A 27985-nucleotide genomic window follows, 5' to 3' on the forward strand; every position below is an offset into this window, starting at 1 on the left:
CTTTGCCAGTCACTTAATCACTACTCACACAGAGTAACAGTGACATAGAGCAACGGCCAATCACGTCGCAGTGATGTCACACACACGCGGGTTCACGACTACTGTGTTTGGATTTTTTTATATACTGTACACAGAGTGGGAGGGGAAAAAGCCACTGGCAGTGACCCAGGCAGTGAGTTTTACTTCTCCATCTCACAAAGTCACCTTGAAGAGAATTTGTGCTTGTGGGTAGAAAAAGAAAGAAAGAAAATAAAAGATTCAATATCTGCGCTAAAAGGTTAAATCTGAGGTCACCAAAATAAAAGCACAGGAAGAAACAGAATACTACAGTTGGTCACAGTATCACAGCATCAATGTCAGCTTATGATAAAAACAAACTTTGATGTAACATCTTTTTCAGTCAGGAATGGAGTTTTTCTGGCTTCGGGACACAATTTACATTTAGTAATCACGGAAAGCCGCTCTGCTTTTCTTTAACAAATCCCTGAATTTAAAAAAAAAGAAAAGGAAAAAAAGCATTAAAAGTAACAAAAACATTTCTGTCCCTCCTCAGTCCGGATCCTCGACCGCTTTACATAGCACCTGGCAAATGTGTAGTTGCAACTATCGGTCCACTCCTTCCCTTTTCCAAATGTCTCTCCTCTTTCCCTTATCGTTGACAGACGGAGGGAAAAGATTCCGTGTGAGGTTTCTTTTTTCCCCGTCCTTTCTCGAGATATCTGGAGGCAGTAGGAAATGAGGGCAGAATCAGGCATCCCTCATTGAATTATTCAGTTTTTTGGCACAGATTTGAGCCTCCGTATGTCCGTTGTCTCAGACTCCGTTTTCCCAAAGTTCAAAAGCAGTCATTTCACAACAGGGTTACTGGCTCGTAACTGAAACGTATGCGCACGTTAACAAGTATGGAAAAGACACGCGGGCACACTTTTTTTTCTTTCTTTTTTTGAGCTTACAATTCAAGTCTTAGACGACAATGTTAAGCTAAAGAGAGAATGGGGATCTGGTGGTACAGTTCATCTAAGCATGGCTTTCTGATTCACTGGCTTATTATTTACACAAATGAGTGTTTGGTTAGACTATCTTCCTACTTGTGTGTGCATGTGTGTGTGTGTTTGTATGAGAGATACAGCAAACATTTCCATGATAAACACACAGCACACCACGTTACCAGTAAAGGATTGAACAGTCTACTTTTCATGAACTCAGAATAAAGCACATGGTCACTATTTACAGCTCTGTACAGTGTGTGTGTGTGTGTGTGTGTGTTTGTGTGCTTGCCTGTGTGTGAGTGTGTCAGGGGCGGTTGAGCAGTGAGAGCAGCGTGGATGCCTTCACTGGACAGCAGTGGACAGATGCAAGTTGGGAGGAAGAAACTATGGCTTCGCAGCAGTGGTGGATCAAGCAGCTTGGGCGTGTGTATGTATGTGTGTGTCCATAAAGAAGAGAAGCAGAAGCATTGATCTTCTACGATGTGCTCTTCTGCCTTTTCAGTTATGTTGGTTTTATGTAGGAAAGAAGTAGAAGTTGAGCTTTAAAAGTGCAGTCATGTGCTGTGGTATCTGGTTGATGAGTTCTGCTGATGAACCGGTCAGTGTTGGTTAAATTCAGTGGACCTGGAAAAAGAACTGGGAAAAAAAGCACCCAGCTCTGGTGCTGTGGGCCGTGTTGGATCTTGCTGTTGGCTGTGAGAACTGGATTCAGGCAGTGTTGTGGCTGAAGTGCTTTCTTAGTGGACTGAGGACTGTGGTCTAGCAGCGGGGTGAGGCCGGCTAGCGGGATCCAGTTGGTCGTTAGGAACGGAGCGTCGGTTCTGGTCTGGTCGGTTGGTCGCCAGGTATTTCGCTCTCATACTGGAGGTGTACTGAAGAGACAGGGGATACAAAAAAAGAAGAGAAGAAGAAGCAGAAAGGGACGAGAGTGGGAAATGACGAGAAAGGAGAAGAGGATGAAAAGAAGACAAGGAAACGACGGACAAACAAAGATTAATGCTTGTAGATAGATCGATATGAAAGGCAAACACAAACACACATGTACAGCTGAAATACTGTGACCAGTCATTTGGACAGCCGGGGTTTGATTACAACAGTTATTCATTGTGTAACAGCTGATTAGGTCAGGATGATGTTATTGTAAATTAGCAGATGTGGTTCATTCGTAGTTAGTTGCTCTACTTCTGATGTAGTAGGTTAGCCTGGTATGAGTTAGTGGTCTCTCGGGAGCACCGAGGTAGTTACAGTCGGAGGTCTGCGGTTTCCACATCGCTGCAGAAGACAGAAGAGCAGCTGTGCACAGGACGGCGGCCCAGCCATCGGCCCTGTCTTAAGAGTGGCGAGCGGCAGGCCGTTTTGCTGGCTGCTACGTTTCAACAGTGGAGGTGGGGGAATAAGTGCTCCTGTGGCTGTGCAATGGTGAAGGGTGAGGGGGAAACACAGGACACATACACCTCGACCAGAAGATGCACACATAGACACGGTGTGGGAACAAGGGAGGGAAGGAGGAGCGGGAACTTTTAAGAGGCTTGGGCTCAAGTTTTGCTAGAATTGCAATATAAGCTATATGAGCTCTGACCCGCAAGGGTTCGGGGTCAGGTTGCACCGAGCGAGGAATGCAACCCGAGCCCTGAAGTAATAACACCAGATTTGTTCAATAAATGCTGTCACTCCACAGTATTGTAATGTAGAAGTGTACAGGTGATACTGCATGGAACGAAATCCACAACTACAGGCCCAGCAGCACTTTTTTAAAAGCCATAACAGTCAGCATTTCATTTCTTACAAAAAAACAAAGTTCGAGGTTGAAAAAAAAAGTCTTTGAGGTGAAAAAAAAAATCTATGTGGTCTGCACATCACCCAGCGCCAACCAGACGTTTTACATCAGAAATAGAAGACAACTTTAGCCAAACATGACCCGGCAGTTGCGCTTATCGAAACAGTCTGCCTCCTTCTTTTGATGCAAGTGCAGATCTTACTATAACGACAGGCTTCTTTTTCAAGCTTCCAGTTTTCCCAGGCTGCCAAAATGACCTACATGAAGGCGATCTGTGATCACGGTCTAGCGTGAGCACGGAGGACACTTGCAGTGTTTTAGGGATTTGGGGTGGGTGGGTGGCGCTACCTTCCAATATCCACACATAGCGCACTATGAAACATCTGAAATAGTGAATAATTTACACCGTTCTTTGCTTGTTACGCTTAAATGAATAATATGCCAACTGTGTGGGATTTGAAATGTGTCCCAGCAGCACTGTGGCTATTGGAAGATAGCTGTGGGAGAATGTGTTCTAGAAAGTGTGCACTTACAGAGGGTGGAGGGGACTCCCTGCCAATCAGGGGGGTGTTCTCACACCGAGGGTTCTGAAAGTTTGCGTTCTGGCTCCTGCATTATAGAATAAGAGGTTACTGCATGTCGTCACCCTGCCGCTGAGCTCATGATGTGCGGATCTGCTCATCGCTGAAACACAATGACTCTGACATATGGCCTCTGAAAAATTACCTCAATAATTATTGCCAACGTAGGACGTAAGCTTGGTACTACAGGGGCTTAAAACACCTCGGCCACAGTCTAACATAATTAACATACTTTCAGAACAAAGGCAAAATATTGAATCTCACAATGGGACTCAGTGAAATAGGACTGTTATCATCATGGATAGCCACCGGAGATTAGCCTCAGGCCCACATTTAAAAGAACTCTGCAGCAATCGTTTTTTCAGGCCAACATTTCAACTATTAAAGGATTCAACAAGATATTTTTTAACTTAATAACAGTCTGTAAATGTCCTGTGCAAGCAAAATTTATTAGGGAGCTAAATGCTGAGGAGGCTGTTTATTCTATTACTGCAAGCGGACACTGTGGGTACAGAAACCAACAACCCCGGCATGGATAAGCTGCACTTTTTTTCTATTTAGCTCAATATAATCAAAGCCAGCCAGCGCTCATGCGACACTCAGTTTTTAGGGTTTTTTAGTGTACTGTGGTTTAATAATGATGGATTTGCATGCTTTGTTCATCTAACTGTAAACATATGATTTGCATTACTGCCAAACCAGCTCCTAAACCTTGTAACTATGTTATGAAACTTATTTTCCAGGATTGATGACAATCTGGAGCTTGTCATATTCAACAGATTCAACTACCATATGAGACTGTGTACCTATGCAATGACAGCTTAGCTATGGCAAAAAGGAAAGTAATGACTGGATGAGACTTCCCATCTAACTTTCAGGAAAAGCTCAAACCAAACCCTGTGGTATGCTTTGGAATATAGACTCATACAGGGTTGGTGAATGTGGTCCTTCGATGGTCCAAAAACCTCAAATTAGCACATGTCTTACTTTCTGGTTTCTTTGTGGCTTGAAAACCATCATTCTTCCCTTTGCAGCAAACACTGCATTGTGTTTATTAATTGTGGAGAGATATATGCTTACTTATCTTCTCTACTTCCTATTATGAACAAGCAATTCAGTCCTGTGGCAACAGCAAGCATGATGCAACTATTAACTTAAACTATGCGAGTGCAAAGCTGAATTTTTTTTATACAGCAAGCAGCTGTTTTTCTTTTAGCATCTCAAAGATGATAAGTACTAACTCACTGAGTAACAAATATCGCTGACAGTGTGTTGCAGTCGACATGCAAGCCATACATATTTTAAAAAACTATTTAACAGCTTTTCTAACTTATCATTACCACAAGCAGTAAGCACTGCTGCACTTCTAGCCTAGATCACATGGTGTGGGGGAGGGCAAGCATCAGCTACCTATTGGCAGGCAGTGTATGATCCTGCTAGCCTCTAGCTAGCGGTGGGTGCTAACTCACATGTATTCAGTGACGGGGGCATTGCTGACAGTGTGGGCTGTAGCGGGCAGGCTAGCTTCGCTACCGTAGCTGGAGCCACAGCTGTAGAGACTGGGCATGTGAACGCGGTACAGGTTATCGTGCACCCCGCCACGTGAGGCGCCCGACTCGTCCTCTCCGTCTTCCTCATCCATCCTTCAATTGGTCGGGGTAAGGGCCAGGCACGAAAGGGCATGATGAATAAGAAGGGGGGAGGGAGGGAAAGGTACAGGGAGAGGGAGATCCGAGAGAGACAACAGAGTGTAAACAAGTGGTTGAAGAGGAGGTTAGGAGAAGGGGGAAGGTGTACTTGTACTATCAGGAGTTCCCCGATATTAAAATCTGGGTAAGGCTACGCCCTCCGGCCCCAAAGCAGCTGGACAAGAAGAAAAGGAACATTGGGCAGCATTCATCTACTAAACAGACCCACCACAAGTGCAGTGAGGTCCAGAGTGGACACTTTTATTTCCCTTTATTGCTATGTGTTGTTAAGTAATCATCAACTGTAATAAAGTAGCAAACCCTTCTGTATTCCATGTCATTGGTAGAAACATGCATGTCATTTTCTTCATGCAGTCATCCACTGTTGGCTGAGAGAGTTTGCTCCTTTTATTAACAGGTCGCATTGTTCAAACAGTGTCCGATTTCAAGAATGTCCTTTTATATAATTCATGCATCTCTGTGTGCTCCATGAAATTAAAGCAAAAACATCAGGAAAAAAAAGATAATATGGCTGGTTTGGGCAAACCATTTTCAGACAAAAAAACAAAAAAAAATGGTCAAAAATGTAAAACAGCCAGCAACGTAACAAAATGAGGCATCAGATAAGATACGTGCTGATTTGGAAGTTGGATGCAGCTGCAGAAAAGCACTGGATTCTGTTAAGTAAGGTCAGTCACAGTAATGCATGTGTACGTGTAGGCTTTATTATTTATAAGGTTCTTTTTTTCCAGTGATTTTTTTTGCAACTCTATATCAGCTGTCCATATGCTAAGAATATATCATCAGACTGAAAGAGTTTCAATTAAGGTAAAGAGGCAGGAAGCTGTATGATGAATAAATTAGCCTAAGCCCCGTGTTAACAGAGACAATAAGCGACAGGTGTTGTTGCCCCAACTGGCCACCAGATGGAGACGTGTTACTCATTAAACCAAAATGGAGTTTGCGACACAGTCAGTCTTTACAGGCAAGAGACCCAGTGAGCACTTGTTCTGAGAGATTGATTATTTTTCATACCTGTTGGGTCATACACTGCGATTCATGCCGATTTATGCCCGCAAACAGCAAGTGTAAAAGGAAGCAAAAGAAAAAAACTATCATGGCACAGCTGTTTCAATATTCAAATCCTTCACCGGAGTGACACGGTCACTGCGAGCAAAGTCTACCTGTCTCTTTCTCTGATTTTATCGCAGAATTATTTGCTCGTTCGAATATTTGTATGAATGGTAGCGGTGGTTAATCTGACCGTGGGGGTCATATGCATCACCATTCGTTGAAGCCCAAAGCATTTCCAAATCAGGACACAGGGGAGAGGAGGAAGGGAAAGAACATAAGGAGGAAGTGGGGCACGGAAACAAACAAAAAAAAACAAAAAACTGTGGTGATATAAAGTCTAACACGACATTGGTGCTCCAAGTCCAAAGAGGAGAAAAGAAAAATGAGAAGTATGTACAAACATACAAACAATGTTCAGCCAAACGGTTTGCCGGTTTGTCCACCGGCAAACGATAAAATAAACTGTATAGATGCAAAGATGGCAAGAAGATAGTGCAGAGTACAGAGTGATACGACAGTCTGGGAGGCAGGTACACTTAAAAAAGAATGACATGCATGGGCACCGAGTCGATTCTTTATGGGTCTTCCCACTGTTATCGAGTCCACCAGCTGAGATCAGTTAGACAGTTACAGTAAGATGTTAACGAGCTAGTGATGTGTCAGTCATTAGTTAACTGAAGAGATGGATTTAAGGATGTAAAGGCTTGTGTGTGTGTGTGTGTGTGTGTGTGTGTGTGTGTGTGTGTGTGTGTGTGTGTGTGTGTGTGTGTGTGTGTGTGTGTGTGTGTGTGTGAATGAGAGAATGTGAGGGTGGGTGTGTGTTACCTCTTGCCAGGCCAGGTGTGCGGCACACTGCACACAATAGAGGAGAACATCAGAGCAGTGACAAAGGAGAAGAGAACCAGGTAGATGAGACCCTCCACGCCATCATAACACAAGCCAGTCAGTGCTTGGATGTAGTCCTACGAGGAGAGGTGAGTAGAGGAGAGCTTTGGCCCTAAAGTAGTCCTTTAATGAATCAATTCCTTATTTACAGTCACACAAAGGAAAAAAAAATAAAGCTACTGTGCATGTTTTCACCACACGAGGAGAGGAGAGAAGTCGCAGGGGATTTCTACTTCACCATAACCTCTGAAAGCCTGCGTCATGATCTGGTGTGCATCTCAACAGAAATGTAACTGCACAGCGTAAAACGGTGTCAGCCGTGCCGTAGAGTCACTGCACACGTCTACTTTAAGCTTCAATTACGGACGTTATCTTTACCACAACACACCCTGTAACTCACCATGTGCAGGCTGCGACAGTCGACGAGAGCAGTCAGCTGGTGCAGGCCCACCTCGGTGGAATTCAGCACAGACTGGATTTGCTCGAGATTCCCCTGCACACGCAGAGCGAAGGTTACACATGTATGCTCAAATATACTGTAAATATCTGCTCTTATGTACATCTAGACACACAGACACACCTTGGTGCTGGCAAAGTCACGTGCTGCTGATCTCAGTAACTCTGCCACATCATCCTGCATCTCCACCAATGCTTTGTGGCTCCCCGACAGCCTCTGCAAAAAACAAAAAAACAAAGCAAAACAGCCTCGTGAAAGGAAGAAATTGCAGAAAACTGTGTTCCAACGATGCAATAGCAATGACAAAGACCTCACCTGCTGAAAGGGGTTAATCTGTCCAGAGCTGCAGGTCAGGTAATACTGCAGGATATCTGCGAACATGCCAGTAAATACAGATCACTATGACGATGGGAACGTTTGGACTGCACAGTTTCATTTAAAAACCTCACGTGTAAAATAATATCCAGTATGACTGTATTGAGCCATGATTGCAATTCCACTCAGGCATAATTCAGTGTGTGTGTGTTAAAGAGGCAACATCTGTGCGCTACAGCAAACAGACAAAGCGGAAACAACTGACAGACAAACAGAAGTCATTAGATGAGTGAAAGGAGGCGAGCGAGGGAGAGAAATGGAGACAAAGAAACGGAGCAACTGAGAAGTAAAGAGGGATATAACAGGATGGAAAGAGAGAACAAATGCAATTAAATGAAAAACGAAATGTAGTCAGGTTGGGGTTTTTTTCTGAATCTGAGACAAGCAAGGGCAGAGCGAGCAGGGAGTACAGGGTTGCTGATGCATTGCAGTGAGCACAGAGAGAGAGTGAGAGCTTTTAGATACCAGAGTGCCAATCAAACACAATCCTGCTGGATACACACACACACAAACACACACACTTGTTTCTTTAAATAGCACCAACATGTCAGGGTGAGATTCAACTGTCAGTGAGGAAAATGGACTCTGTTTGAGACATTTCAGCTCACACTTTTTGTCAATATGCAGCATTTGCATATAAAGGGTCGTACCCTACATCCCTTTACCATAAAATGTTCAGGATTTATAATTAACAGAGAATTTCTAAACATGACAATCCCTTCTCCAGGACTTCTGGATCCAAAAGTGTCGCACCCTTTCTTTAAATTCTGATATTTTATTTGGTGAAAACCAAAACAAAATGTGGGATGCTTTTGTCTTCAAGCAGCATAAATAACTGTAAATATTCTTTTATCCAGAGATTCCCAAATGGTAGGCCACAGACCCCTGGTGGGGCTGTGAAGAAACTGCAAGCAGACAGGAAAAATTTGCATATGATAAACAAATGGGAAAAATTATAATATAAACTATAATTATGTGTGATATATAAATAATATAAATTTGAAAAAAGAAATATCACTATTTGCACAAAGCCACCAGATTTTAATTTTTTTTTTGGGGGGGGGGGGGGGGGGGGGGAAATCTGACATATTTTAATTGTTAACTTCCCTTAGACTTCATTAATGATGTAAAAACCATAATGGAGATGTGGCTATCGCATACTGCAACTAAAAGTGTTAAATGAGAATCAGCTTCAACAAGTAAATCGTTAGAAGATAAAAACGAGTAAATGAAAACACAGAAACACTTCATGAGCTCGTCTTATGACCACAGTTGTGGTTTAAGGTTTGGACTGCACACAGATTTACAGACTTTGAAATAGATGGCAGTGGTCTGCAAGACTGGAAAAGGCTGTTTTAGCCCTGTAGCACTTCATGCCTATCTTACCAGCACCGTTTAGACACACTACAGCCAATGTCAATACAGGTGGATTATGGATCAGTCACACAACAACAGAAATAGGATAATAACCTCCTTGCCTTATGATTGCTTTTAATTTACTTTTTTTTCTTTAGTTTTTTCCTGCCACAGGTCAAGCATGCGACATCCTAAGTGTCTCAGCACTACTTTCAACCACAATGGGTCTCGACAGGTCGTGTGTCTCCAAAGAATTGTGACCCAACTTGGACTGACTGCAATCCCTCTCAGACAGATTGGCAAAGCTGTGAAATTAATATAATTCATAAACACAGACACGCTCACAGTCTGAGTCAGTCTGCGCCAATGAGTGTAACTCGTGTGTGATTATCTCTGTCCAACAGAAGATTCGACTGCACTGGTTGTATTTCTATATAAAAGCAAAGTTACAGACAACCTGTCATTTTTCAGTTAATTCACTGTCCTGAAGAAACTACATCACATCTATGAGGTTCTGGCTGGACTCTGACTGTAAGTAAATTTCTGTGCATGTAGACAACAACAGATATCCAATTAGCGTCGATATATATCAGTTAATTGCTGTTATCAGATTTGACCTCATTTCCAACTTGATTCCATCCAGTCGCAACCTGATGGCACATAGGTTAACAGCACTTCTTGCTGTTTCATCCACCAAAGTTGCTTTACAGAGGGCAACTGACTGCAAGTGGTCACAGACCTGGTCCCCATCTTAAAAGCCATCATTTCAAAGCCAACAACACCGCAATACAATTTGTTAAATTCATTTTATGATTATGTGAAAGAAGCACAAAAGGTTTTGAAAAAAGGCCAATGATTTATTTTCTCGTCTCCATACCTTGGTTAATGACATCGTTTTCCTTGGTCACCCTGGTGATGTAGGTATCGGGGGAGACGCAGAAGTCGCTGGCTGACTGTGGGGGGCGAGTGCACATGACACATCAGGCTACAGTAACGTGCTGAACAAACTCACTCGAGCAGTGGGTAAAGATTACATCACTGCAGAGCCGGAGAGCTCAGCAGTGTTGCCATGGTTACACTTACAGCAGCGACAGCCAGCTCCAGGCCCAGCGATCCCCAGCTGATGATCAAAGTCAGAACACCCAGCAGACACACTCTGAAGAACAACCCCCCCCCAAAAAAAATATCTTTTTAAAGCAAGATTCAGCTTACCAACACGTTATACAGGAGGCAGTCTCAGCACACACAGAGGCAGGACACAATTTGATCTGTCCAATAAGAGCAGGCTTTGGTGTGTGATGTAAGGTAGCATACCCAATAAGAGTGCCTCTAGAGTTGCGTATCAGTCCAAACAGCACCAGAAGACAAATGAGAACATCAAAGAGCAACAGGCCAAGGTACCCCAACCACCTGTAAATAAAAATAATTATCACAGTGTTTCATACAAACATACAACACCAAGTCAAACAGATACATATGCAATGCAAAGGAAAAGCTAATTAAAGCTTTACTAGAAGACTCGACACGTAACAGCATCACAATCTGTTTTTTTTATCAACCACTTTTTCTGTCATTGCCCCAAAAACAACAAAGCAGGTTAACATGAACAGAAAAAGAGGGATGAAAGCCATTCACAGTTAAAGAATGAGATCAGAGTACCCATTCATTCACAAACTACTGCAAAGGATACAATCTCCACATAATCCATGAATAGCTTTTAAGAGCTCCTTTTAGCATGTATCTCAGCCTCTCCGTTTAAAGGTGCATCATGACATTGTTGATCCAATGTGTCTGTCAGAGGAAGCGAGTAGCCTTCATTCTGGTTAGAACTAGAACTGGTTATTTTGCCTTTTCTTGCTAACATTTGTTGAATTCTGCTGTTGTGCACCTAAAATATTTAAATTCTTATTTGATTTGATTGAGGATATGACCAGAACACATGGTCCATCATCTGTGGTTTTAATAGTTAACCTTACAGTATAACACTTTGTGTATGAGAGAATGTAAGAGTAGTCTTGAGTCTGAGTAAGAAACAAAATCCATGCTGGTCAGTAGTTACCTGTAAAAGTCAAAGGCCTCCGTTTTACGGGCCAAGTCCTCCAGGGAGATCTCAGTATTGGACCAGAAGGGAACATCAACCATCAGCCTCACCAGCTCATCCAGCTGTCCCTGGAGCTTCTGGACGATGGACACATAATCTGTCTGATCCTGGAAGGCTGTCTCTAACTGGACCAAGTTCTCCTCCACAGTCTGGTTTAAGGCTAGGGCGCTGTCTGAAACCTAGAAAGAAAAAACTGTCATTAGGAAGGTTTTCCATAAATAAATAAATAAATTTTTTGCAATCAGTGGACAACTCACCAGTTTCTCCACTCCAGACACGGTGCGGTTGGCATGACGGAAGGAGTACGCTAAACGCGCGGCTCCATCACTCGACTCTCCGTTTCCATAGAATCCTACGGCTATGCCAGCGCTAGGAGGCAGAAAACAAGACATCCCACATGTAAACACAGCACATAATTTAACCTTTAAATTCATATCATACAGAACTACCCACTGACAGTTGAACTGCTGAGTGCAGTTGCTCTTTCAACCAGCAACAGGCGACATTGAGCACTTTGGCTTTTCGGCTTTGGTGTCACCCTAAAGCCTCGGGCAAGCACAGGACTACCAGAAATGATTCACACACACTCACACACACACACACACGGAGCCCAAACAATAATTGGGTCACCAGACCGCAAATAATATGATCCTTCTGCAGCTCTGCACCCACGTTCACACATTACATATGCTGCGATATCTGGGGTTACTGGCCCCCAACTTTCCTTTATTTCAAGCCCACGTCCTCCTTAACCATGTTCACGCTACGACTAACCCGTCGCCCGCCCAACACCACCACCGTTACAGAAATCTTCTCCACTCTGTGTTTTGTCACTCCTGACCCCTTTTCCCCGACATCCCCCCTCCTCACCATGCTTTTATAGCCTCACTCAGCCTGTAAAAGCTCCTGCCCTCCCCTTGTATGCATGTGCCCGACTGTATGCTTTTGTATTGATGATGCTGTCTGCACAATAACACCAGACAGATTTGTAGAGAGAAATTTATGGCCCTTATTACAGCAATTCATTCTAGCCCATTAGATTTTGAGTAGCCCCTCTTACAACAGGGTCTGCGCTGTGTGTGTGTCTGCGTGTGTGTTTCAGAGCTTTATGACATACATGACATAAAACCGCAAACACAGAAGAAAAACAGAGTGGTGATAAAAAACAAGCACAGTAGCCCTTTAATGTGCTTTGTGCGTTGATGTAGCCACTGTCTACTTCATCAGTTATCATTTCCCCACCCATCCCTGCCTCCCATCATCTCACTCCATCCTCCATGTGATCTCAGCTTAAACAGTCAACCACCTCCCTCAGCTCCTGTTTACACATCCTCTTCTTCTCACCCAACACCCATTCTGTCCCTTAGTTCCCTTTTATCCCTCCTTTCCTCTCTCCATGAGTTTTATCTCCCTGGTTTTAATACCAGCTGCTCCTATCAGGAGATTGCATAAGCTTAGGATATGAAACAGACAGAGATCCTCCTTTAAGGCAAAAGTTGAGAAATCAAATAAGAGACAGTAAACACTATCCAGCTTAGTTCTGATAACACAAACAACCTCCAAACGGGAGAATACAAATACGTTACTAGAACATCTTTTTGCCTTTTAGGAACAGCAAGCTGTTCTTAACGAGGTCACCTCAAAGAAACTGCGCTCTGTTTAGTTTCTGCTTCAGTCCACTTTCAACTGAAATGAACTGACTTCATGAGCTAAAAATGCTTTGTTCTACCTAAATGAGCACACTTAAGTGCAGTCAGACGGAGCTCAGCAGATAAGAAAGTAAACGCTGAATACAACGCTGGGTTATGATCACTTCCAGTGCAAACAGATTCACTGCAGTCCAAAATAAATGCATTCAGTTAGCAGACAGCATTCTGATGATTAAAACCGCTACTAACAAAGCAGCTGATGACTATTAAGACTATTCTGGGGGATTCACCAATCCAATTCGTGCTGGCCAGGCCTCCTTTCTGGCTCTAATTTCATACATTATCCGCAATAATGTCATCAAAAACATTTTGATTAATCAAAATTGATACAAAGTGTATGATACATACAGGGTGAGTGTCATAGTGCCCGTGGTTTTTATTACCGTAGTTTTACTGTTTTCTCCCTCTGTGTGAGTCCCAAAGATTCTGTCACCTTGTTCAGCGTTGCTGTCTTCATGTCTCGTCATTAGTTATTTGCCTCTACCATTTTTACTTTGAAGGTTAGTTTTCTCGTGTGCCTTGTTTTGGTTTTACTTCCTGCTTTTGTTTCCCTCCTTCGAGACGGTCCGCTGTTCACTGTTTTCACCTGCATCTAGACACCGATCAATGTGTGTCGGCTCGTCTGTTTGTTCCCTGTTGTTCTCCCGTTTGTTCCCTTGCTCCTTGTTCTTTTGGTGCTTCTTTATGGATTCTTGTTTACCTTTTCAGACTGGACTCTGGACTGGGTTTGATCTGACAGTAAATGCTCATTTTCTATTGCTTTCCCTGCCTCCCTCTGTGTTCTGCTTTTGGATATTCTCACTAATATTATATGAGAAAATGAGACACATGGCTGACTTTTTTTTTTCAGCAACAGCCATTTGAGCTATGCATATTTTTTGATCCAATGATCTCTCTATGTAATTGTTTTGATCATTCTACTAGATTCAAATTTCACAGGAATCCAGCCATTTACATTGATCCACAGTTCAGCAGTTCATGTTACCTTACCTGTTCTCTATGTGTTTTTGAATATGCATTTTACAATCAGTTACTCAGATACAGTGTTCAGTTCATTCTTGGCAGCCAGTTTGTTATTTGAGAAAATAACTAATAATCAAATATGTTGATCTTTTTGTTTTTTGGCTGATCTTTTCACAACAACAGCAAAAAAAAACCTAAAGCAAGCTACAGAGTCTCCTGTATAAACACACTACAGCTGCACACAAATGAAGGAAGCCCACATGTAGCTGGAACTGAGCCAAAAATAACACATGATGTCATATTAAATTGTGGACCAACCAAAAAAAAACCCCAAAAAAACAAAACGCATGGAACCGCACGCACACAAAATCACACGCAAATGCGTTCACATATACTCGGATCCATATTCAATAAGAAATATTACAGCTAATCATAACATATGAAAACCTCCAAAACAACGATCTTCAGCTCTGAATCACGCTAATGTGCGTACATGCACACACACACATACACAAAGACAGCTTCCCCGACTGTATAATTCATTTCTCGTCTCTGCATCAAATCTGCTTCTGTCTCCATGGCAACCTTTCTAGGCCAGGAAGAAGGCCGAACAGAGAGAAATAATAAATAAAGGAGGAGGACTAGAGATGTAGAAATGGAAAGAGAGGAAGGAAAAAGTCAGCAGAGGAGAGGCATAAAATTGATGAGAGGGTAACTGAAAGAGGAACAGTCTGTGTGTCTCTAAGCAGGCAGAAATGTGCTCGTCTGTGTCTTTGTGTAAGAGCAGAGCCCACACACACTCCACTATCTGTGGTCAAAATATCCTACCACTGGGTCACTTGGGTTAAAGAACCCAGAGCGTACAAAGCCTTCAGAGTCAGATAAACACAAACACTGAAGTGTCACCACCTGGCTGGCTCCCAAATATGCCACATGGGCTTCATGCATGTGATACAGCAGCTGGAATGGTGACTTGCCACCATTGCCACCTATTCTGCATTTCACTGTCAGCTTCTTACCCTCGGCCTCTTTTTATTTATCTATTGTCCTGTCAGGGCGTGCAGCTGTAATAGACCTGCTAATTCTCTCATCAGGACTAGCTTACCCACCATGAGGCGTACCATTTCAGGCATTAACACTTTCTGGAAAGATTTTATAGCGCTTACAGTGTCATGACGAGTTATCATTGATCTGCACACTTTTGTTATCTTTACTTTATATGTTCTACTTGGCTAGCCCCACATACACACATATGGTTAAATAGATAAACACACTAACATACACATGGCAAAGCAAATAAACACACTCACACACGCATGTTGAAACAGAGCAGTGGAGAGAGGGGAAACGATCACGATCTTAAATAACTACAAAATGCTGCACCTGAGTATAGGCAAGTCACTGTAATATGTAAAGAAACCAGTTTGAGATGATTAATTATCCTGCATCAGAAGATGGGTATACTGTGGTCATAGTATTTAAATGATGATCAGTTGATACTAAGGGGCCCAAAGTGTGCCAAGAAAACAATCTCCCACACCATTACACCAGCAGCAGCCTGAACTGTTAATACAGGGCTTGAGGCCAGCGAGCCTGAGTGAATTGTAGCCTCAGTTTCCTGCTCTTTGCTGACTGTAGTGTCACTTGGTGTGGTTTTCCGCTGCTGTAGACCTTTTGCTTCAAGGATGCTTCAGAAATGCTCTCCTGTATACCTTGGATGCAATGTGTGCTAAGACAAAACTAGTTATTAATGATAACTAATTCAAAAATTATTTACATGTTGACTGCATGTGTTTGTTGTACACATATAATACAAGTAAGAGACAAATAAAAAATCCAAAGTCATTCTGCTCATGCTACTCACTGCTCCAAAGTAATGATGAGAGAAACTTGTTCTGATTGAAGAAAATTAAAACGTTTGCCTTAAGTCATCACTGCTCAGCCTGTTAGTCAAGCACTACAAGCCTGCTATCCCTTTTCAGCTGCACGCTGTACACTAACTGGCTGTATAACGCTTTTCTTAGCAACCCCCTGAGAAAATTTGAGTCCAGGGCTAGAGGGCAACTCTTCCAAGTGAATAGCTAATTATGCTGGCTCAGCCCTATGGGAGCATTCACACTTAAGCACTGCCAAACAAAGGCATCCCTGACTTTTGTTTTGTTTTGTTTCTTTGCAGGATTGATGGTCTAATGCTGCGCTTCATTTACCTCCGAAGTCAGATGTCAAAGCAGGGAATGACATCACTCCCGACTTGACTGCGTTCAAGCCGGAAAAGAAAGGAAAGAAGAGGATTTGTTTTGCTCCTAGCAATGTAGAAGCATCCATCTAGCAATACAGTATAATGTCTGTTTTTCTGCCCTTAAACACAAAGATGGAGCCTGGTTGGGTCTCTGTGTGTGACTTATTTAGTAAGTCACTTATTTAGTAAGTCACAAATACAAAACAGTAGTAGTACAGATGAGAGGTTTTGCAGTTTTTATGTGCACTTCCACCAACATGGATTTTGAAGTAAAGGACTTTCTGAGCTGGAAATCCAACTTGAGGGGGCGTTCCAGTTATAAATTCAGTCTTGGAAGTCAACATTTCCAACTTCTAACTTTAAATAAAGTATTAGCAACACTGGCACTCTTAAGGCAAGCCAACCAAGTTGCTGTGGATACCTTTACATTAACGAGAGCTAGCTAGTGCTGGACCATTTGAATAAACGTGGCTGATATGGTGCTCGACATTCTGAACTTTCATCAACTTTTCAGCATAAGTAAAGTGAAGCAGCAGATCCACAATTCAGTTCAGCAACACACGACATTACTTCATTCAAAGTCAATGAGACACAATCCTCCCTTACTCATCTTACAGACTGTGATGCAAAGGTGGATGTTGCTAAACGCACTCAAGCACAAACAGCTTCATCACATTGTACAGAAGAGTCGATCTCATAGGAATAACGTCTCACCTGCAGACGAGTGTGGCAATGATGACGCACCAAGCGGTGCAGCAGCAGTCAGCGCTAGGCTGCTGGGAGTGCATATGGGAGTGTGAGGACTCATCACTCTTGCGCCGCCGGCAGCAAAGCCAGAAAGAGTAGAAAAGGAGGAAAATAAGGTCCAGGCCCAAACACAGCAACGCCACAGCACCGAGGAGCAACACAGACTGAGGAAAGAGTGAGAGAAAAAACAAAAAACCAATTAGCAAAAACAAGACATTTGTGATTTTTGTACAGTTTGTGTTACACGTTTTCCATTAAACTTTGTCTTGATTCATTCAGATGCATCGTGTTTGAGAGGTTTCCTTTATCACAAGGAAGTGGGCCATTTAGGATGTGGGTTAAGGAAGCAAATTAGCTGATATGAACAGAAACCAGACACACCAACAGACCACATGATTTGCCAGACACATGTGAATGTATTTGCAAAACTGTGTTCCTGTCTCCTGCTACTTGAGGCCCCCAAAATAGTGACTGTTAAATGGGCTTTTGATAGACACCATAAAATTTTTACCTTCTCCTGTATTTGCACACCATCAAGCACATGCACACACACACCTTCACAAGTGAGAGGAAGCGCTGCTGCTGGGGAGCTGTATGCGCCAGAGACCCACCACACAGATCACATACCCTCTAAAAGCTTTGAAGTGTAAAAGAGGGTGGGGGTGATGGGGGTAGACAGAAGGAGAAGTAGGGGGAGTAAATTTGAAACAAAAAAAGACACGCTGGAGAGACGTACAAGGAAGCAGATGTGAAAAATGACTGAAGTGAACTCTAAAAAAGGAAGAAGCCGGTAAAGACAGACACGAGAGCTGTTACAGCAGTTTGGCTGGGACTGATGAAATCTTTTTTTATCTTACACACACGCTGAAATGTTGATTTTTCTTTCCCCTCTGGGACTGTCTGGAAAAGTCATTGTACTGGAGGACCATGAGGGACAATTACACGTTTCTGGAAAACCAAAAATTTCCACCTGCTAGACTACTTAAGGCAGACAAAGGAATTCTGCCACGGAGCTACATGGTGACAAACTGCAACAGTGCAACTCTGGGGACCCTTGATGATAAACACAATGGGACTCCACCTCCACAAACACTTCCTGACTTCCCAAGATTTTAAACTGCTGCTTTTTTGCTACTGACCTCATATTTTTGCTGATTTCCAGACGGCAATGCCCTTACATCTTTAAGCTTATTAAAATATATCAGGAAAAGCAATCTCTGGGACTGTGTCTCTTAACCCAACAGGATTCGTGCAAGGATTAGAAGAGCAAAAAAAAGAACACACACACGAAGAAAAACAGACAATCACTGCAGTTTTAAAGGTCTTCTTCCTTGAGCCTCTTAGAATGGTTCCAATGAAAAAATAATGGAGAAACATGAACATCCTCCTAAGGATTGAACCAGCTATGTGTAAATATGGGTCTAAACGAGTTGCTAAGCACCTATATTCAATACGATGTCAAAACCACTAGGCATGGCACTACTTTTGAAGTAAAGGACTTTCTGAGCTGGAAATCCAACTGAGCTAGACGCCAATGTTAGCATGCTAGCATGAGCACAAAAAACAGTGCTAACCTGTTAGTAAGAGACTGTGCCACGTTTGCGTGTTCAGCATCTTAGTCTAAAATGTTAGAATGAGGGGCCAGCTAAAACTGCAATGTTCTCACTTCTATTTCTACTTTCACTGCCTCTTTAAATTGGACTTTTTCAGTAAGCAGTACAATTCACGCTAGCTACTCACAAAAGCATATAAGTGATAACTTGTCTTTGAAGGCACAAATCTCTTTTCACATTAAGAAAAACTATGCACCCTAATAATGTCAGTGCTTCTTGGTGTGTGAGCTGAGGCACATGTAACAGCACTATAGCACCATACCAACACATAGGGGGCTAGAGCCAATCTAATCAGGTATGGGTTCATTAGAATACTACAGCAAAATTTTTCATACAGTATATGTGTAGTGAAACATGCCAGGCATCATTATTTACTAAACGCATCAGTCTACTGTGTGAGATCCTACAGTTATGGCTGTGACCTGGTGCAATGTTTAAATGTGATGTACCTCATTACAAGATAAGTTACAACTATAGTATATGGACAAAAGTACTGAGCTAGCTATACTTTATACCTACAGGAGCTGCTTAGCATTGAAAATCTAGCCAACGAAGCTCCCGGTGCAGTTTTTTGCTGATGTTAATGCCAGAGGAGGTTTGGAGCTCTGCAGTTATGGAGTCCACAGTGTTGGCGATGTTTACACACTACGTCCCTTGGCCATTGTCTGCCATTTGTGTAGTTTTAAAAGTTGTCTTATTACACTACCACACGCTTATTCCTAAAATAGCTGTGCTGTACAAAACAAACAGGTCTGTCTTAAATTATCCCCTCCAGTAGTTTTATTTTAAAAAATTTAAGTATTTTATTGTGCAAATTCTGACTGTAAGAAAAAATATTCATTAGTGAGGGTCCATCTCAGCAAATGTGCTATTAGCAATGTTGAGCCCTGCTCATCAGAAAGAAGGAGGAGGACAAGGAGAAGAAATCTGGTTATTACCCAGCTATCCCTGACTGTCTCCTCCCAACAGATTAAAGATGATGAGAGAGGAAATGACATGAGTTTCCTGATTCTTAGTCTATGGTATTATGTATAGGTATGTGTGTATGTAAAATCAACAAAGGGATTTAAACTAAATGGAGATACAGATTAACCGTAACAGACTGGCAATGAAACTGCACATATACATTATGATACATGTCACTAGTAGGACACATTCATGGAGAGAAAGTAATATTTTTACATGAATTCCCGGTTTCCCCTTTCATAAGAGTTCAATTTTGGTTGGATTATGTTTTTTTTCAAGTGGCCGAGATCTGATTTCAGAGCAAACTGCTCATGATGCTGTGGTGACTCGCATGCCCAAAAGAACAATGGCAAAGACGTCACATGTCATACAGAAATAAACATGGAGGTCAGAGTTAGTGTTTACATTTTCTACTTCATAAGTTTGTGTGGGAAAATTTGTGAGCAGATGACAAAGAGCACAAAGACGACAGCCAGCTTTTTAATTATGGCATTTCTTGTGGCGTGTGTGGGTGCAGAGTCGGAGCCATGAGTGGTGGCATTGTACCATGAATTGCTTCACAGAGACAATTTTCAGGTTGTCACAGGCTATTTTAACTACATAATAGAATTGTGAATGTAAATTTCAGTTCAGAAACCAGAAAAAATAACTAGACTTCTGCCTGCAGTCTGAAGACAGCCTTCGGCACTGAAACAGTTTCATGCAATGACTAAGCCAAAATGGAAAAGAAAAAAAGAATACTGTACTGGCCTGAATGAATGAGAAGATCATCAGATATCAGGGGACTAGGTAATTCTTTCTGCAGATTTGTTTTTGTGTTTGCAAGTCTTATTTACAGCCTTACTGTTGCTAGGCAGGGAAATATTTTTGGACTGTTTATAGCATGTCTTTCAGGGTTAATACAATTGTTTGGTTAACCCAATTAAACACAGAGCATGAGTGAGACAGCAAGGCTGCGACATGCTTTGCTACAACATTGGAAAGAAACTCACTGTGAACACAGAGAAAATCTCCTGTTCCCATATGATGGGCTGAAAGGTGAAAACCCAAGCCTCCAAACACAGCTTAAACTCATGAAAAACGTAGGCTAGGCCATGCAATCAAACTGCAGGGCTTAAAAATTGGCATTAGTCAAAACAGTATTTAAAAACGAATTAAATGTCATTTTTTCATCAATAAACTCACATTTTCAGAGTGTGCATTTTTGATTTTAAAAAAGCAATTTTCACAGAAAACCTGGGCGTCTGAAAAACAACTAGTAAACAGATCATCAAAAAAGCAAGTAGTTCAAACAAATGCAACTAAAATCAACTACATACAATAAAGCTATCTATAGATAAACTATACTACAGACTATTAAGTCTGTTCATATAAAGAATTACATATACAATCCAATGCAAAAGTCTTAAAACACCATTGAAATTTACCTAAACACGTGTAAATGAAAATTAATAAGATACGCCATATAAGGCATAAACAGAGTTTGTACAATTTTAGTGAGCTTGAAAGTCAATATTTGGAATATTAAACCCCTTTTATTCTTCAGCACAGACGAAACCGTTTTAGGCAAACTTTCTTCTAATTTCTTATTCCAGGCTTCTTGAAGGACATTCAAAGCTCTTCTTTGGATGCTGGCTGCGTTTTGTTCCATAAAGATGATCCTCCTCTAAGGCCAATGCTATCACTGATAGTATTCATGCCCGATAGTTTTTCTATCCAGGTATGCCTTTGTAGCACTGTTTGGGATCATTGTCATGCTGAAAAATAAAGGATTTGCCAATGAGATGCTTTCCAGATGGTATTGCACGGTGGATCAAAATCTGATGATACTTTTCTCTGTTCATAATTCTCCCAAAACAATGACAGTCTCCACCCTGTTTTACAGATGGCTGTAGACACTCACTGTTCTACCTCTTCTGTGCAGACTAACAACACTTTGGACAAAAGCTTTCAAATTTGGATTCGTCACCCCGTAAGTCCCACTGCCACTGATTTTCAGTGCAGTTCTTGTGTAATTTGGCATACCTCAGCTTTCTCTCCCTCTTTCCCCTCCTAAAGAATTACTTCTTCACAGTCACCCTTCCACCGACACCATTTCCGATAAAGCTTTGGAGAACAATAGATGGATCAACTAAAAGGCCAGATGCATTTTACAGGTCCTGTGTCGTGTCGTTGTTTATTTTTTTGTTTCTTAAGGACATGACTTTCAGATACTGTTCATCTGCTTAATACATCTGTTTTGTGTCCTCCACTTGTCCAGTTCACTCAGATCTTTTAAGGAGACACTGCACTGAAATGCTGAGATATGGGAATCATCTCTTTGGTGCATTACTTTTTTATGTATGTCAAAGACCACTAAAAAGTTTCAACAAATTCTGGCACCTTGGAAGCAAACTGTAAAGAGATAAGGGCTGGCTCAGTACTCAGTAGAAAAAAGTGAAAACCCTAACCCATCACAAATTGGGTCTTGGAGATTATCAAACCCCAAAATTACTCAGTGCTTAGTGTGGTTAAGAGACGTAATGAAGTGACAGTTTATGTTTAAGCAGCTAGAAATGAAAGATATCTCACAGTTTGCAGGAAATATGATTTGAATGATCACCTGCCAGTGAAAAGTGCAAATCAGCGAGTCATGACTGTTATGTTTACAAAGCAACAACAACTGACCTAGTACTCATAGAACTCCTCCTGGTGTGCTTGATGGCTGTTAGATTAACTGTCAGGCTAACAAACCATCAGTGCAGATTAGGCGTGGATCAATTAGCCCCTAATAAGCATGGTGAGCCTGGGTGTACATTAGTGTGTGCGTGCGTGCACATCTCCACACTAGAGATCAGCTTGCAGGCTGGAGGAGGGGCTAAACGTTAAACACCCCGGCACACTGATCTACTTTCAATCTGCCCATTTAAGTGTGTGTACATGCACTCCCACAAGTGTGCATGCATGTGTGTGTGTGTTTGAGATGACAGGATCAATCACTTCCACTTCACTGAGTTGTCCTTGCACTCTCCCTGCCTGTGTGTTACTCTGTAATTTGGCCTACTATCCTCTCAACTTCTTTCCTGAGGCATTCACTGACCTCAAGTTCATTCTGTTAATATTCACCTGTGCCACTGGGTCAAAGAGCTACCAAAGCATAAAGGCATGGACAGCGCACACAAAAAACATTCAACGCTAGCATCATCTTTCTAAACTGCTACGAGGAAATGCCTTCTTCAGTGCAAACTGTAGCAAACCATCCAAAATACCAATTACTGACTTACTTTCCACAGCTGGCAATATGAAAGTGTGTGTTATTACAGGTCACATGATTCCTCTGTAATGTTCTGCAGCTGCTTAACTGTGGCTGCGAGCTGACTTTGCGATTCCACCATAACGCAAACAGATGAACACAAATGCAGAACCTCAGGATAAGAGCTCCTATTTCAGCTATCCAGGAAAAAAAACGCAAACGGTTTTCTTCACAAAGCCACAGAGTCAGCATCCCCACTACAGTCAAAGTCATCACAGACCAGTGAGTGAGTGAGACATGGTGTGAGAGGAGAGCTTTTTTCTTTTTTTTTGTGACCAGCTTCAAAAGCTGAATGCAAATGAACCCGAGCCAAATCACATCAGAAAGAAAAACACTGCACAGAAGAATCTCTCTCTATTGTGTGTGTGTGTGTGTGTGTGTGTGTGTGTGTGTGTGTGTGTGTGTGTGTGTGTGTGTGTGTGTGTGTGTGTGTGTGTGTGTGTGTGTGTGTGTGTGTGTGAGAAATGTCGTGGTGCGGTGACGAACACCGTGTGCTGAAAGACACTGTGTAAGACCTTGTTTGTTATGTGTGCGCCCGAGTGTTTATGTGCTTCTCAGCTGGATGAGTAGATGCATGAAAGCCTTTGAGACAGATATACTGAGCCAATCTAAAGACGGGCTTCAGTGAAAGAGTGAAAGAAAGAAAGAGAGCATTCTTCCACAACAGACTCCAGCCCTCCCCTTCACCCTCCCCCCAGTCCAACTCACCCTCCTTCTCCTTGTCCTTCTCAACCTCTATCTCTCCCTCCTCTGCGTCTAGCCAGAATTAACGATTTCACCCTGAATGGAACCCCTACATTCACTCACTCACACGCACACTTGCGAAATAACACACACGAAACCCCCCCAAGGGAGCTGTGTGACCTCATCTCAACGAGCAAGCTCTAAATGCGCTGACACAGAAAGCGAACATACTGTACGTGACATATATGTATGTATGTGTGTGTGTGTGTGTGTGTATATATATATATATATATATATATATATATATATATATATATATATATATATATACAGTGCACGCAACGTCTACAGCTGTACAAACAAACGTATGGTCGTAGCACAAAATCCTCACTGACATAGAAACCGCCTCGTTTGCTAAAATATGTCAGGATGTAATTAGTCTAAAAGGGGGGTCCTTAAAATTCCAGTGGGCAAACACATTGGCACACACATCTACAAAGGCCCTTAGTTAAACACTGAATAGCTCGCAGGAAGTGGCTATTTGGCAATTTGGAAGCACCTCCCATGGCTCATGGAGCCTTCTCTCTCTCCTCTCGGCTCCAATCAGTCCCTTTTTTATGTTTCTCACTCCTCTTCCTCCTCCTCCTCCTCTCTCCCTTCTTCTCTCTACGGTTCTCATCTCCCTCCCCTTGTTCGTGGCTGTGGGTGCCTTCCCACGCTCAGCGCATGAACTTGTACGCCCTCCCTTCTCTCCCCGTAGTGTCAGCAAATGCATTGAGGGATGACTGCGGTGCATGAAATGTGAGATCCTGAGTGATGTGCCTTTGCTTTATATGGCCTAGCGAGGCTGGGTTTACTGCTGCAGAGACCTGGGAGTCACCTTGTTTGAGGATTCTAATGAAATGCAGCAAAACTGGGGCTAATCCCCCCCCCCCTTTCAAGATGAAGCTGCTTTCCAATGCACCGTTCCTGACTCAGTCAGTGTTTAATCCAAGAATGATATCAATTAGTTTTATGCTTTCAAAGAAATCTAATTTGGGATTTTTCCTCATTAGTTTTTTCCAAGTATCAGGTTCATTTTAATCCAATAAAATGCTGAAAATTTGTGGAAAAACGGACCATCGGAGAGCACAAAGTGCTGACTGCATATTTTGTCCAACCAACCCTCGCAAATCAGCAGATATTACACTGATAATGATATACAAGTAGGACAATCACATTGGGATTTCTGCCAGTGATAAATGACTTTACATATTAATAGGTTTTCAAAATTGTCTGTGATTTATTTATGGCCATTGGTTCCTACACTTCTAATGGTGTCTAGAGAGCCAAGAAATCAATTCCTACTCACTACCTCATATTACAGATTGCATATATGTATGAGCTGCAAGCAGTTCATCAAGAGTGATGATACTTTCACAAACCACCACATTTTATCATTGAAAGGTAAAAAAAAAACCCCAATCTGTCCACAGATGATTACACAGACTTAATATGGATTCATGGCCTGTGCTGGTGTCCAACTGGTACCTTTTTTGCTAAACAGAGTGAAGAATTATGGGAATTTAACCAACGTCGATCATGCTATTCATAGGTTGACTGCTAATTGGCTGACTAGTTGGCTTGGAGATTGAGGGGAACAACAGCAGAGTTCTCGATGAACAAGAAGAAGGGCAAAAAAAATGTAAATATAAAAAAATAAAAATCACAAGACCTCAGACAATGGCTTTTTTCATTGTTTTTTCCTGTTTGATCATGACAGGGGTCAAAGCACAAACAATGGGACAAACAGCCCACATTACTGACTGCTCCATGTGTTTTTGGCACTGCCATCAGGTGACAGTACAGTTTCAGCACGTAGACGGGGTCCTGCACAGCTCTGTGTAGCTGCTCCAGCCTACCAACACTGCATCATGCCACGCGCTTTACAAGGTGAAAAAAACACCAGGAGCACTGTTAACAAAGGTTTATAGTTTCAGAGTGTAAAACAGTGTTTACTTACTTCGTTTGATTTTATTTTTTGAAATTATAAGTACCTTCGGTGCTTAGTACTACGCTGTGTTATGTTGGATATTTTATGTGTCAGAATAGGAGTTCTACAGCAAACTAAATTTAATTTGCAAAAAAATAAGTCTTAACTGATTACTAAATTCATTGATTTACAGGTTCTCCACAGTCTGGGACTTACAGTGCAATTCAAATATCCGGATATCTGTTGCAAGACTTCAGTTCAATGAACCAGTCACTGTTTACAAATGTAAATACGTCTTTAAAAAGGCTAATAGAGGCTAAACCACTGTCAGACAAGCACGAGTGGGTTTGAGATTGCATTTCTATTCCCTTATTTACTCTCTACGTGGACTACAAACGTATTTGGCAGAAAATAAATGGAAGACAGAAAGATTCCTTTACCTTCTCGCTTTTCTACAGAGTCAGGCTATTCATATGCAGTATCTATTTATATAGATTCATCTGTCTATGACTGTGGAACAAGAATAGGCTCACAGATTTTATTCTCTCTTTTTTTCTCTCTCACACACACACACACATTCACACAGCGCACTGATCGATGCAGGGAGAGACCCCACAACTCTGGCTGCAGGACGGCTTCAGTCACCACTTGGCCACTCTGCTGTGAAATTACAGTGTGGGCATGTGGCAGGAGGTACGATGATGAGGCAATGCTGCACGATGAAGGAGATGATGAATTTCTGAGTGGGAGGTAATTATTCTCCCGCACTTGTCTTACCTTCTGGTACTCAGAGTCCTCTGGCCTGAAGTCGCTGCTCACTGTCTGAAACTCGATGTTGAAATGAGGCAACCGGTGGAGCAGATTCACCCACCAAGGCGGAGAATAATTCACCACGGCCGCCATCCTGATGCAGCTGCCTGCCGGCTCTCACTTCACTCTTTAGCCCGATTCCTCACAGGGACACTGTAAAAGAAACAGCCAATCACTGCATCTGAGGAGGACACGAAACAACTTTTAATGTCACCAAACGCATTAGATGAAGAGTAAGACGCAGCATTCGCATGTTATCATAAGGCTAATGTGATGACCTAACAGTAATCAATACCCACTAACAGGGCGGGTCAAAAATGCCAATATAATGGATACCCTCTTTATTCATTAGTTATGCATATATTTTCACAATTTATTAATTTCAATAAGAGTATAGCTGCTGAATCTTTCGTGATAATTTCCCATTGGACCAATATAAAACACCCCTGCTGTAAAACACAGGGGTTACAGGTTTCTGTGTGTTTTGTTACAAAGGCAAAAAGACTGCAATATGACATATGACTTTACTATTTGGGAGGTTGCCTTCCTTTACAGTGATGTATGTTTGGCTTATTGCCAGTATCACAATGCATTATAATAACTATATTATACTATATAACAACCGCACAACAATTATCACCGATAACCTATTAAATGTAATTAAAGCCCGACAAGACATTCAGTAAGTGTACATTTCGCCCAAACGTTAAACCTGTACATGAATTATGGCATGACAAGAGCATCCATGACAGCGTCACCCAATTTACGCCCATACTGCAAAAACACAGGCTTCGTGAAATAAATGTGTCTTGAACGGGAGGGGGGGATGGCCGTTGTACTGAATTTACTGTATGGGTACATGTAGGTCAGCCCCTTCGCGGGTACCCTTACACATTCAGCATTCAAGCCTTATTTATCTATCGCAGCGCTCAATAAAATGTTAGCAAACCCAGATTAGCTAGCTCTATCCCGCTTTGTCCATTAAATCTACCGCAGTACCACAGAGTCGTCAAGGCAACGAGAAGGGAGAAAAGGAAGAATTCATTTTGAGGTCTGCGTGCCTGTGGACATCCAAGTCCGTGTGCTGGGGTGGGTAGGAACCGTGTTATGACCTACCTAGTGAAGCCCAAGCGGATGCAGACCCTCGTTTGGTATAGTCTTGGAGGTCCAGACCGGCGTATACTTCACCTATTGTCTTCCCGAATCCGGCGGTAGATTTGAGCACGACAGCCGTGCGCTGTTGCTGCATCAACGCGGCCGGACCGAGCTAGCTGCAACGAGCGAGTCGCTTGTAGTCCCATCCACATTGAAAAGAACGGAATAACGGTCACCGACCCGGTCCGCTCACATTTCACCGAGACGTCCTCCCGTTTCGACTGCCTTCACCCTCCGCAAAAGCGTCACGGCAGATTAGGGGTTAAATTATCTGACCAGCAAACCACTATCTATTTTTTTTAATAATAATACAGTTGCTGTCCTCCCCTGCTCACGGTTCGTGCTCGTCGGCGGTCTTCCCACAGTGACCGCCGGTTCAGCGTTGTGGCTCTTCAATTGGATGGTATTGTTGGAGCGTGAAGCAAACACGGTGCTTTAAAAGCCCTGAAGGACGGGGCTTTGCGGCAGCTCCGCGCGCGTGTGAGCGCGTGTGTTTCTGCAAGCGCGCGCCTGAGTTTGTAGATGTGTATGTGAGAGGGCAAATGCGCAAAA

At 42.4% G+C, this 27985-nt stretch overlaps 1 protein-coding gene across 1 annotated transcript; it reads right to left on the minus strand.

The window, feature by feature from the left end:
• Positions 1-406: 406 nt before the first annotated feature.
• Positions 407-27918, minus strand: LOC146667709 (protein tweety homolog 3-like). Its single transcript, XM_085409375.1, has 15 exons — positions 27395-27918; positions 26246-26431; positions 16909-17105; positions 11541-11652; positions 11242-11462; positions 10497-10592; positions 10266-10338; positions 10060-10135; positions 7767-7822; positions 7575-7667; positions 7395-7487; positions 6935-7071; positions 4817-4990; positions 3300-3375; positions 407-1861 (listed from the first exon to the last, which is right to left on the minus strand). Exons 2-15 carry the CDS (start codon positions 26369-26371, stop codon positions 1727-1729), a joined length of 1665 nt encoding a protein of 554 aa, XP_085265501.1. The 5' UTR covers positions 26372-26431; positions 27395-27918; the 3' UTR covers positions 407-1726.
• Positions 27919-27985: the final 67 nt, after the last annotated feature.

This window comes from Rhamphochromis longiceps, linkage group LG6 (assembly GCF_057381845.1).
Source record: "Rhamphochromis longiceps isolate RC_006_pf linkage group LG6, R_longiceps_female_GT1.1, whole genome shotgun sequence".
NCBI lineage: Eukaryota > Metazoa > Chordata > Actinopteri > Cichliformes > Cichlidae > Rhamphochromis > Rhamphochromis longiceps.

Coding starts and splice junctions, on each gene's coding strand:
- LOC146667709 (XM_085409375.1), bottom strand. CDS start 26,371: ATGGCGGCCGTGGTGAATTATTCTCCGCCTTGGTGGGTGAATCTGCTC. Junction 17,106..26,245: donor AGGACTCTGAGTACCAGAAG/GTAAGACAAGTG, acceptor CTCTTTCCTCAG/TCTGTGTTGCTCCTCGGTGC. Junction 4,991..6,934: donor CACACCTGGCCTGGCAAGAG/GTAACACACACC, acceptor GACCAATTGAAG/GATGGATGAGGAAGACGGAG.